General features: G+C 34.3%; 1 protein-coding gene across 10 annotated transcripts; it reads right to left on the bottom strand.

Moving 5' to 3' along the window:
- Positions 1 to 198: 198 nt before the first annotated feature.
- Positions 199 to 5,922, bottom strand: LOC8261524. Of its 10 annotated transcripts, none has more exons than XM_048379401.1 (14): positions 5,715 to 5,922; positions 4,927 to 5,015; positions 4,550 to 4,717; positions 3,904 to 4,083; positions 3,546 to 3,659; positions 3,059 to 3,394; positions 2,802 to 2,978; positions 2,427 to 2,711; positions 2,208 to 2,330; positions 1,899 to 2,096; positions 1,568 to 1,821; positions 1,276 to 1,480; positions 895 to 1,200; positions 199 to 803 (listed from the first exon to the last, which is right to left on the bottom strand). In XM_048379401.1, the coding sequence occupies exons 1-14, from the start codon at positions 5,749 to 5,751 to the stop codon at positions 504 to 506; spliced, it is 2,772 nt and encodes a 923-aa protein (XP_048235358.1). In that variant the 5' UTR covers positions 5,752 to 5,922; the 3' UTR covers positions 199 to 503. The 10 variants fall into 10 exon arrangements, with proteins under 10 accessions (XP_048235358.1, XP_048235363.1, XP_048235361.1 ...); XM_048379406.1 differs by having other exon boundaries at positions 4,550 to 4,764; positions 5,715 to 5,738; XM_048379404.1 differs by lacking the exon at positions 5,715 to 5,922 and adding an exon at positions 5,107 to 5,708 and having other exon boundaries at positions 4,550 to 4,764.
- Positions 5,923 to 12,828: the final 6,906 nt, after the last annotated feature.

Genomic DNA, 12,828 nt, shown 5'->3' with positions numbered 1-12,828 from the left:
AAAGAAATCTAAGAAGCATCTTTGACTGGGGAAACTTTAGGGAAATAATAATGATTTATTTTTCCACCTGTGGCCTTCTAGATCACTGGAATGAAAGAAAATAGTGGTTTCATTCAGATAGCATAAATGATAATAGCTCCACAATGGGTAGTGGGTACAGTCCATTTATATGACATCATTTTACTTTGCCATCAGAAAAAGAAAAATAAAAATCTATTCATTGACATGTTCATTTGATACATGTCAGCTTTCAATTGTTTATTTTTTATGTTTCCTAAGCTATTATTTCTCTTCATTGAGCTCTAAAAAGCAAAAGAAAATGACAAAAGTAGATAGTTTCTACATCAAATATATCATTCTGTTGGTAGTTTCTGTAGTGCTAACAGTATCAGCGTACAATTTGCAACTGAAACTTGTATATATATGTTTCAATGAAGAGAAATAATTTCCTGTTGTCAAAGAATAATTAGTCCATTTCGTCAAGAAGTATATTATTCTTCAGTTTACTTAGAATTTGGTTTTGTACTCCAAATTCTTCTCTGCTCATCAAAGCTTCCTATAACGGCAGATTGCATTTTAACTCCCAATTGCCATGCAAAATGGTTGTAATATACTGTAGGGTCTACACTATCCAATAGTCTGACTAATTTCCCTTGTTTTTCATCCACCACAATCTCTCCCTCTCTGGATTCAACGCCTTCAGCAAGAACCTTAATCCGTTTAATTTTCAAGATTGAGTTCAGCAAGGAATCATGGCCGCCACCCAGGGATACTGCACCAAGGATTTCCCCCAAGAATGTATCCTGCAGAAGAGCATCATTCAGTAATAGCAGGAACCTTAGGTTTTCTGCAAGGAAAAGGAAAAGAATGAAATGAAGACTTGTTTGTCTTTACCATGTGATGGTATCTGTGGTGTGCTTGATGCAACCGGTAAAGCCTTGATAGCAAACGCCGCGCGAACAATGCCTCTGGTGTCTTATTTGTCTTGCTCAGACTCTGTAGGATCTTGGAGAATGAACTTACTTTGCGCTGGGCCTCAAGTGGAATGAGAGTAATGTCAAGTGATGATTCAAAAACTGTCTTTGCAGCCAAGGGGTCAAGATATATATTCATTTCCGTATATTCATTAGAATGGGAAGTCAAGACATTTCCCTTGTCCAGATTGTTATGGCTAATGTGTCCTCCAACAACATACACATCCTGCAATGAAATTTGAAACAATTTTATTGCCTTGTATCTGAACTGCATTTTCAGATAATTGACAAGTGCACTGACCTTAATCACAGAGCTTGCATTATTATCTGATAAAATTATCTCTGCTAAACTAGTCAATGGTCCATTGGTTAATATGCTAATCTTAGATCCTGGCTCCAATTTTCTTACTACAGTGTCCCAAACTTCAAGTGCTAGAGGTTGTCTGAGTTCAGGGTGATCAGTGTCGCGAGGTGCTCCAAATTTTACAGAGTTATGTGCAGTATACCTTGACGAGAAAAGTCGTTTTGAGTTAGAAACTGTTCAATAAGCAAACAGAATCATCATAAGCAATATCCACACAACAGAAGAGTACCTTCTGGGGCTTCGTGGCAGATCTCGAGCAAGACCATAGAGTGTGTCTGAATCCAAGAATCCACCACTACCATGCGGAATGACCTTAACATACTTGCAGTCTCCAACAGCAGAAAAAATTCGATCAGACTGGTTCCTAGCAAAGACATTTCCTAGACCAACTGGAATGTCATCACGACCCATCATATGCAGCAAATCATATACCACATCTATGGTTGCAGCATTTGCCCAGCCAGTTGGACTTACAATGATACCCTGGATGGAAACAGCAAGAGGATCTCAAATGACTTTCATTTTCTTCATATAATCATAGAACTAGAGAAACCAGTTACCTTGAGGTTGATCAGTTCTACAGGCAATTTAAGGAGATAGATTAGAGCAAGAAAATCTCCAGCACTCATGTCCATGTCAAAGACAACAGGTTTGCCAAGTCTTTTGGTTCCAAAGTCTGGCTTGTACAGAACTTCTTTGTAATAAGGAAATTGGGTTGTAAAATTGAACCTTCCAGTTTGTTGAGGGTGATTCAGAACCTGCATAAATAAAAAGAAAATCTTCAGTTTGCAAGCATATCAAGAATCCTATAACTGTAATAACAAAAATCAGGAAATGAATGAAGAAAATAGGTAATTAAATGAACTTACATCTAAGAAACTCTTGAAATAGGCCCTGTCAAGTTCACTACTAGTGTCTGGATTAGGTTTTGCTCTCGTTGCCACAAGAACACGAACTCCTTCAGAACCTGTTACCTCTTTCGTATAGCCATCCTATGAAAAAAAATATTTTGAAGAATTAAATAACATAAGGTAAAATCATTAGGCCATTATTATTATTATTTTCTTTCACCTTAATGTTAGATTCACCTGGCATCTTCCTTGCTCATTCTGCACAGTGCAGAAAGGGTCTCTAAGGCCTGTCTGTACATGACCACTATGTGCTCCACCTTTCTTCAGATTAAACTTTGGAACTTTACGGCCATCAAAGAATGGATTTGAACCATCATATGCTCCATAAGGTTCATTTGAAGTAACAACAGTTATATTGATATATTCCATTTCAGCAAATTCATTTTCTCCATTTTGCTTATGCGAATTACGCATGATAGAAACTGCTACTCCTGATGTGAAAGAATCCCACATGAAATAGCTCTGCAATAGCAACTTTTACTAAATTATGAGCGTTCTAAAAGATTATTAGGGACTGGAGCAAAGAAAAGAAACATTTTCAAGAACAATTACCGTGTAGAATTGGTCACCAAACCAAGTGTCACGAGCCATTTTCAGAGATTGGAAACAATATTGTGCCTCATATGTATGCTGGTTAAGCTCAAATGTATTAAAGAAATTCTCGCTTATAGGAATTGTATTTGTTGCATCCAGGGGCACCAGGGTTACTGGTATTCCTGAATGGATAACCTGAAAAAAGAGTCTAGGTGTCAGTCAATATCATATTCACCTAATCTTGATATCCAAGGAATTGCAAGAACTTGCCATACCTGGTACGCAGCGAAAGGATCTCCAAAAATGTTAAACTCAGCGTAAGGATTACTAGTGTAATCTGAAAACAGATTGCCATTGTCACCGCACTGTCTAGGATGGCAAGATAAGCGTGTATTTCGTGGGCAACAACCAGTAGGATTTTGTGACCTCACACCACCACCCATTACATATATATGCTTGACATTCTTCTTTAGATGCGGATTTTTCATAAGAAAAATTGCAAAATTTGTATGAGCTCCTATTATAAAGACATTAATAGGGCCTGCAGATATTTTATCTATCAGAACTTGTTGTGCAGTAGGTTGTCGAAGAGGGGAATATTTCCTGCTGCCCTGGTTTACGAATGAACAATCTATTAGCATCACTATATTTCAATATTGTTTAACTCTTAAATAGAGAAGTGCAGAACAGAAAATGTATCGGATTCATTTTTATACAAAATCCTTATGTAACAGATAAAAATTAATTTAAGTCCAATTCTACCTGTGGCAGAAACGCTTTCCTTAAGCCATAGTTGGAATTAATATCTAATCGTCCTCCAAAATGGCCCACAGGAATAGCTTGTCTGTATCTACAGCCTCCTGTTGTTGACATTTCCTAACATTGAGAACCTCAGTTATCAGTATTTTCTCCATCACAACCAGAAAAACAAAAAGATGCCCATTGGGCGGGGGTCGAGTAGCTGCCTCATTGTAGAGAAGGTCAGGAGAATTCACCTCCTGTCGTCAACATCTTGATGTCCCCATTCCCCTTCAAAAATTTCAGGAGTACCAAAAGAGAAAAAAGAGAAAAAAGAACTTTCTTTATGAAACTTTCTCGCATTGAAAGAACTTGAATTCACCTGCTCAATTATCGGAAGATATCCACCAACATTTGAGAGTATAGTGCCATCGTCAAGTATTCCACCCTCACCCCCAACTCCAACAGAAATATCGTCGCGACCCATCATGTAAAGGATGTCATAGATTTGGTTCACGGCATGCCCGGCATCAGTCCATGCATTTGCATTGATAGTAACTGCCTGTGGCAAGATAATATATTAGTATCTCTATTTTTCTGGTAGTAGAGCCAATAACTTGGAGTATACGGTTGGCAGAGGACTGCATTTTGTAGAAGGCAAAAGAATTGCAATCTATTCTGACAGAAGAGAAGTTCAAAGGTAAAAAAAAGAAAAAAAAGCATTGTTTTAAGTTGTAGAATTCAGTTCAATTATTAACTTTAACAACAGGATTGAACTCTTTCTAAATTTTCTGCAACTAAAAGCCAAACTGAATTTGAATGGTTGTGAGTGGCTTGATTAATACAATAATTCAATTGTGAATCAAATTTTTCAAATTTCAAATAGTCTACAAGTATGGTAAGTTTTGACAAGCTGAAATAGTTTAAAAGCTGAAAACCAACTCTTAATGTAATTGTTTCATCAATGGCCAAAAGCTAGCTGAAACAAGGAGAAAGCACACATCAGGAGAAGCATAAGGAAGACTAACCTCTAACTCGAACTCTGATCTGTTAAGCTTCAAGAGGTACAAAAGGGCAAAGAAATCATCAGTGTCGACATCTGAGTCTAAAAGAATCCTTTGTGGTGTGCCCTCCACAGTGTATAAAAAGGCTCCAAAAAGTCCTGTGATCAATAGAGCAACCACCAAGAAAGTCCTCTGCAACAACATTTTTTTTGTTCCAATCAAAATCATTCCTTCCAAAACTGTAAAAGACATAAAAAACAATAAACTGTTACATCCATCTCAGTTCTGAATGTCTAATAAAAACTGAAAAACTAAAAAGAAGATAAATAGCAAAAAGAGAAAAAAGAAAAATAAAGGTACGAGAATAAACAATAAAATGAAATGAAGGGAAGAGAAGGTACAGGAGCCAAGAACTTGAATGAAGTAATTAGTAGATTAGTAGGTATAGCTAGAGTAGCAGCAAATGCTGATGTTGCAGTCAATGGTTCACCTGTGAAGTAAAAGCAGTTCAAAAGAGGGATAATTACAGTGAACAGAAGGGAAGAGAAGAGACAAAGAAGATGCAATGATATCTTCATTACAAGTACTAGAATTGATTCTCGGGCTCTGATATCTCAAGATCAATAAAAAGAAAAAAGTATCATTATCTTAATAATCTAAGAAATGATTCTACTTTGACAAAGCAGTCCTGTCCTGAATGTTCATTTTAGTTATGTCACCCTTTGTTATATACTTGTGAGGTCACTGCCTTTTTCTTTTTCTGAATTACCAAACTTTGTTTTCTGATTCCTTTCCAAAATGATCAGATACTAATATAGAATTGCTGATAAACCATTGGCTGCAAGACTTAGCAACTGGATCCACTAAAATCAAGTGGTTAAACTGGGTTTTCTTTCCTACTTCAGAATTCTTAACAACAAAGTAGGAAACTAAATTTAAGCTCTAGCCTTTGATAAATAATCTGGGTTATTAGTTTACGTCATGGAATGATAAACATACAAATAGATATGTTTATATGTAGACTAATCTGTCATAAAAACGTGGTGTGAAGTCACAGTTTCAAAATATAAAATTTTTTCTTTTTTTTCTGGGTATTATGAGACAACATCAGATATGAGAAAGTTATTGAATGAGGTGATTTCCTGTAGTGGAAATTATAAGGTAAAAGGTGATGGAAGAGAAGACCTACCACTACCAGTGATGGAAGAAGAGAGGACCTCTGCCATATATAAATATAGAAACCATTGTGATGAGTAGAGACCATCATCAACAGCAACATCACCAGAATTGTTAAATTTTTCTTTTTCATATCCTTAAAGGCGTGCTTTGACTTTCCATTATTAATTTTCTTGGCTCCAGCTTCCCTTTTCTTTTTTAATATTAATTTGGTATTATTGTTATTGTGATTGCTTTTTTATCATTTGTCTTTGCCATAATCAATTTCCTGCTGCTGACTAAGTGCTGGTAGGGTTTTGCATGTGGGCACGTTTGGTTAGGATCAAAAGGATGGATCGACTTGACTGTTTTACACTTTAAGGGAACATTTTATGTATTTGTACAGCTTCCAGCAGTCCTTTTATTTTGTTACATATACATAACATTATTCAGCATTCATAATTTTTTCTAATCCAGCATATATTGGACAAATAATTCAACAGTAACAGTGGAACCCACTCAGAGATCTCCTTGATCCTTAAATACCAGACCAAGGATAAAACATAAAGAAGACAATAAAATTGTTCTCTCTTTTTTGACCTAACAGTATACCAACATCTTCTCTCTTTTTTAACCAATTGCCTGGATGCTCCTTCAGAAAGCCAATTACTCCATTATTGAGATGCCAAGATCTTCTTTCATTTTCGTACTCCTCTTATTACCAACATTACCATTGTTGGCCACTCTTAACAAGTTAATCTAATCCGTACATAATAATCTTATTTCTAGCTTTATATTTTTCATACCTGATTAGATATAATCAATATTTACATATATATATATATATATATATATATATATATATATATAATTTATGGTTGCTGCTTCATCAATTATAAAATACATGCTATTGATGGAATATTATGCATAAAAAATGCGTAGTTTGGCTTCACCACATGCTTCCATTTAGATTCACGTCCTTAATCTTAATGATTACAAGAGTTTGCTAACTCAATTCTTTTGAAACATTCAAAGTACAAATATGTTTCTCTTAAAGAATGTCTCTAGCTTTTTAAAAGAACTTCGTTAACCAATAAATTTATGAAACTATACGTTTACATATTATAAAAAAGAAAAAAGTGATATATAGTCCTTAGAAAGGAAAAAGAAAAGGAAAAATTGTTGCTCACAATGCAATAAACCAAGAGATGAAGAAATGTGAAGTTGTAGGATTCAGTACCTTTTCTTTAGAGATTCAAAAATAATTGAAATAGGAAAGCCTAATTGCAATAAAAAAAAATGGATCTTTAATATTTTTATAAATTTAAAATTACTTTTAATTGTGACGATATCAATGATTTTGTAAAATTTAACCAATTTGATAAGTTAGTTCAATATCCGACGAGAAGAAACTGACGAGTCAGGCAAAGCAGGTGAATATATTAATGAGTAATGTTAAGTACCTTATCATTTTTTATCTCATCTCTTGCCCATTTCACGCGGCATCTACTATTTTTACAAAATTGTTCTTTAATATTTTAAAATTAAGGGATAATTTTATAAAAGTAATAGATACCACATTATGCGCGCAAGAAGTGAGACAAAAAATGGTGAGATGTTTAATATTTTTTTATATTAAAACATGTGAATTGTCATTTTGAATCTCCCCGTCAATCCATAAATAAAGAAATTAACCCTAAGTTAATCCTTAACATAACTCTAAATGAAATTCTTCACTCAAAATCAAACCTATATGTTTTTCACTAACTAACTGTTTTCCTTCAAAACCTAAATGTTCAATCTACCTCTCCATTTCTGCGTTCTTCGCATACAACTAATCAGCAATACCACCAGCTGTCAATGTTGTTATATATATATCTCACTTCAGCAGCTTTTAATTTATGTATCATTCATTTCTCTAGTTTAGATTGACATATCAATTGCTCTTGAGCCATCGATTTTTCTTTAATCCTTACAGATGCAAAAAAAATAAAAATCTTCAAATTAGGTTCAAACCTAAATAAGCCCTATAAAATTTTAAAAGATCAAAACTATAAGTATAATGTCTATCTTTCTAACAACAGTATCCTTCCATTATCATCTATCTAGAAGGTGAAATCTCATGTTTGAATTCTTTTGTTGAAATTGAACTTGTGTAAAAAGCACACGACGCTGTCATATGTTTTCAAGTGAATTCTCAAATGAGTACGAAGATTGAAAATCTATAAAATGAAGTTCACAACTAATTATTAATCCATTGGCTCTCTTTGTTAAACAAATTTTTGTTTTCTTTTGTTGTTATTGTTATGATTGAAGTTTGAAGTAAGAAGACCGACAAAAGGGCAAGACAAGAAATAACCCTCGTGGAAAATAAACCCTTTTCACAAGATCCAAATCCGAGGAAAAGTTACCTTTGCTTTTGAAAGAGTCCGTTGTGCCACGTGCTAAGTATTGACACGTAATGAATTTTGATTTGACACAAAGATATGCTTTGTATGGATCCCACTCGAGTGATTCTAAGACATTGATTGGCCATCTCACTAACCCTTTTTCCTTTTTCTTTTTTTTTTTTTACATTATTGCTTTATAAAATAAAATAAAATAAAATTTGTTTATGCGTTTTGTAATTGAAGATCCTACAGATGTCGTTTTGTAGTGGATTTCCAACGTGTACTCTGCTTTTTGTTCTTCAGTTTTTGGCGGTTGAAATCTCCACATCTTTGGACTACTTTGCAACACTTGGATATATAATTAGTATTCCCATTTTTAATTAAATTTTTATAATATTATTAACGAATGCTATGTAAAAAAATAATTATAGAGTTGGATTATGGTAGGAATATACATGCATGTGGCAGTAGAAGTTTCGAATTGATTAGTGTGTTAAAGCAAGTTCCACCATGTTAAGTACTTGGTTTCCTAGCCATTGAATGAGCAATTGGCTTTATTTTATTGGGTTGGAAATCTTTCTTTAACTTACTTTGCTCAATGGTGGAGAATTAAAAGAGAAAACTTTAGGTGTTTCGGATAAGTAGAATCTCTAGGAGGGATCAAATTAGCAAAGCAAAAAAAGGGAAATTAAAAGATGTTTATAAATTTATATATTATTAAAAGGTGCATTTCTTTATACCACATATACAATTTGCTAATTATGGTCAAACCTCACTTTTGTGTTTTTCCCCTGGTAATTAATTTTCGACCCGTAATAGAGTTACGAGTAGACGTGGGAGTTGTTGATTCAGCATTCTCAACCAAGCAAATTTTTTTTTAATAAAGAAAGATCCGAACTTAAAACTTTATTCAAATACTATTATTTAACTAAATCGATAGCACCAACCAACCACAATTTGCATTAACTAATTATTACTTTTTTTCTTATAAAATGTGACTTTACTTTTATTAATAATCATATGCAATTTTTTATATAATTTTTTCATCTCGTTCAGGATTGGATTTTTGACTATTTATACATTCTTTTATAGACAATTAATAATATCAATTGGGAGCTCAATTGGTACTAATTAAGAAACTTTAAACACTATAGTGATGTATTTTTATTTTGTTTGCAAAATGTAAAGATATTTATACCGAGAATTGCCCAGTTTCAATTATCAAAGATATTGTTTTAAGTATATTTCAGAGTTGGATTGTGGTCCATCATGAAAAATCAACAATCATGTCATTGTTGAACTTGTTTTATTTTCCCACAGGCAATTCATACGACTGTTGACTAATAAATTAACCTAGGCCTAAGGGAACGAACTCACCAACATTGTGCAATAAGTAAGGATTGATTCAAGCTGTCTTGAGAATGACTGATTGTTCTTTCCAAACTTTAGGCTATCCTACGATTTGTATACTTCTGTATGTGGAAGTTGTGGATATAATGTCACTTTCTGAACACAAAAGAGCTAAAATTCATTGGAGTTTGGAGGCTCAACAGGAAGAGTCATTCCTTTTAACTCTTTTTACACTTGCCATAAAAATGACAAACTTTCATCAATATTAATAGACGGCGACGAATTTAAAACCTTTCTAATACTTATAAGTAAAAATACCAACAGGACTATTTTAGATAAGATAGGTAATAAGTATTCCATAGAACCTATTAAAAAGTTGAACTACTTGTGATGGACGAAAGCATACATATGATAATACTTGATTGCAGTAAAAAGATGAAAGTTGGGGGAGAGTATATTGCCCAAGTAAATTAGTTTGGAAATGTATTTAAAGAAGCACTAATATGATTATGAACTTAGGGTGTAAGCAAGGATCTAATGCTCATTAAAAGGTCAACTCAACTAAACTTAAGTCCAAGATTGAATAAGTGAACAAAGATAATGCATGCGTGTACTTTCTTTTGATAATGGGGGGGATTAAGTTTTTGGTCTTTGGTCCCCTTAAAAGAACAATCATGATCCTAGTATTAAATCAAATGAAAGCAAATGCCCTTTCCTTGCAGTGGAGGTTGAAAGAACATGCCTATATATATATAAATTATGGAAAAAAGATAGCACAATAATTAATCAAAGAACTCTCTATTACATTCCTTGGTGCAATGTAATTAGGTCAACATCTAGGTAGCTAAAGTTTTCCTTTCAAAGTTCTTTTCCTTAAATTACCCATTGATTAACTCTTTCTTGATCAGCTTAGGCAATGAATTTGGGTTTGAACTTTCATGAAGCTTCAATCCTATCAAAAATAAATAAATATATTGAAATTTCAACCAAATCTCATTGTCAAGGGTCACTTCTTTGGTCTAAATCTCAATATTAACGCCTCTTGACAAAATGGGTTTTTCTTGTATAATATTCCACTTCGCAGAATGATTGGTGCGTAAGAAGGATATTTATCAGATCCAACCCCAACATGAACCTGTTAAAGTATCAGACTCCTTCTCATATAGGCTTTCCAAATAAGTACCCTATTAGCTGTATAATTTATGGATTCAATGAACTCAAATTGCATCTATTGAGAGGGTAACAGCATCTTAGTGCTGATTTTATGTTTTCCTTTTAATTTGTTGTAATGCATGTTGCTTGCCACCGGTGGTTTAATCTTCAAAAGGAGGCTAAAGTAAACCCATGTGATAAGAATAAAGGATTGCGTATAATAAGATAAAGAGCCATTTGGATTGACTAGAAGCGTTTAAAAGTATAATTTTCTTTTCTTCTTTTGAACTGATTTAAAAGTACACCTAAGACTTGGTTGGTGCAGCCAAAATCTAGACGATGAGGTCTGAAATAAAAATGGCCTAGTGTCTCTTTCTCTATTCAGTACCGCGTGGAGTTGAAAAAATTGAAACGCCTTGCCTATTCAAAAGCTAATGCGTTAAATCTCGTGCAATTCCACATTTTTGACATTGGCAATCGTAGATTAAAACGTGGTCATGTTGTGCAAGTTTTGGGATAACCCAAAACTCCGCCGGCTTACTTGGTAGATTTTGCTACTATTTATGGTAGATTATGTCTATGAATGCCATTTTAGACATTTTTTTAGGAACATGCCTATGCTAACTAAAATGTATTTTTCATAGACTTATTTTCTGGATTCACCAAATACTAAAAGTATAATAATAATAATAATAATAATAAACATTGGCCTAAAAATTCAGTGAACAGTCGAAACATAAGAATTCAACCCTGAAAAAACCAAAATTTTATTAGAGTAAAACGTAATACTAGGATCTAAAGTAGAATCTTGAGAACTGAAGACGTGGGAGTGATCAAATTTTAGTAGACTAAAGGAAGGATGGTCCAGCACTTTTCTAATTAATTTAACATCCACTTCAAGCCAACGTCGGTTGTATCCTATACTTTTACCTAGAAAAGCGTCACTTCGTCTTCAAACCCCAATACTTGCCGAATCATTTTATTTCCGAGTGAAGATAGATGGTTAAAGAAAAAAGGTCGCTTGTAAATGTGTCGATTGTCATCTCATACAGGTACTTTATTTGCTTGAGAAAAAGAAAATGGACCACTGGCTTAGGTTGGGTTTGAGCCATTACCACCTCACAGAGCATAAAGTTGGTTCCAAGTACAGACATTTAGACGTGCATCTGTTATCAGTATTCTAGAGGATCAATTACTCTGTTGATGAATGGACAAATTGAACTGACAAACGATGTGATAAAAAAATGGGCTGAACATCGAGTGAGTGACCAACCATTTATCATACTCGCAGCACAAGAGTCAGAAAAATCTCACTGATCTTATAAAATTGATTTTATGAAAAGAAAAACATGTGCACCGAGAATCCGTTAATTGAGCATCTTCCAATGAAAAGATAAATCATTTGAAAGATGTTCATCTAACAAATGTGAGAACGTGTGCGATAGATAGCACTCCTACAAATTTTTGGCCATTGGGACGGATAACGGATACGGTACATGTCTAGATGAGTTGAACCGATACTCCCATAGCATTCATGGCATTGCTGAAAGTACCTTTTGTTCTAACTTGGAGAGAACTGCCAACTGTTCTCTTAACTCAAAAGACCAATGAAATTCAAGAAAATTGCGAGCTGCGACAAGTATGAGCTCTACTAAGTATACCCTCTGTTAGCCGCTGTTGTAAAGAGAAATCATGAGATTTAGTAATACCCTCTAATTCAGGAAATTTGCAGATAAATGGGAGCATTCCTGCTGCTTCACTGAACTACTCTGCCCTCTTTAAGCTGTAAAATTTGCCTGCCTATTCAGTTACGGGATCAATGAAGCATGTTCTCCACCCCATTTTCAGGAAAAGGATGGCCGCCAATTTGAGTAATCTCAGTTGGCAGCAACAGAACATTATCCTAGAAATCAATTGTTATCCTATGATCCCAGCTTGAATTACCTTCATTTCCATGTAGGATCATGGCTGAACTGATGGGTCTCTCCCCTAAACATAATCACAGGCCCCTAATAGCTTTCAGACTCCTGACTAAAAAAGAATGCCTCTTCCCCAACATTAGGAAATTCACAAGCCCAGCCTAAGACTAGTCTCCATCTGCTTTGAGCCACGACCTAACCAGGACCTATCAGTAACTTAAAAAGATTTTTAGGTTCTGCATGCACTGGAATATTCTAAAGTTTCCGTCTATCAAGTTGTATCCATATCAATGGTTGGTGTAGGCAAAATCTAAATAGACCAACTTAACGTCACTAA

The sequence above is a fragment of the Ricinus communis genome, chromosome 9 (genome assembly GCF_019578655.1).
Source record: "Ricinus communis isolate WT05 ecotype wild-type chromosome 9, ASM1957865v1, whole genome shotgun sequence".
Lineage (NCBI taxonomy): Eukaryota > Viridiplantae > Streptophyta > Magnoliopsida > Malpighiales > Euphorbiaceae > Ricinus > Ricinus communis.
This window is presented reverse-complemented; position numbering and strand designations above follow the sequence as displayed.

What these genes read in the sequence shown, in the direction of transcription:
- LOC8261524 (XM_048379399.1), bottom strand. Translation starts at nt 5,103, where the DNA reads ATGAAGATATCATTGCATCTTCTTTGTCTCTTCTCTTCCCTTCTGTTC. An exon ending in ATGAGCAAGGAAGATGCCAG is followed by an intron (nt 2,331 to 2,426) that starts GTGAATCTAACA and finishes TTTTTTTCATAG; the next exon opens with GATGGCTATACGAAAGAGGT. An exon ending in CTGCCACGAAGCCCCAGAAG is followed by an intron (nt 1,481 to 1,567) that starts GTACTCTTCTGT and finishes TTTCTCGTCAAG; the next exon opens with GTATACTGCACATAACTCTG.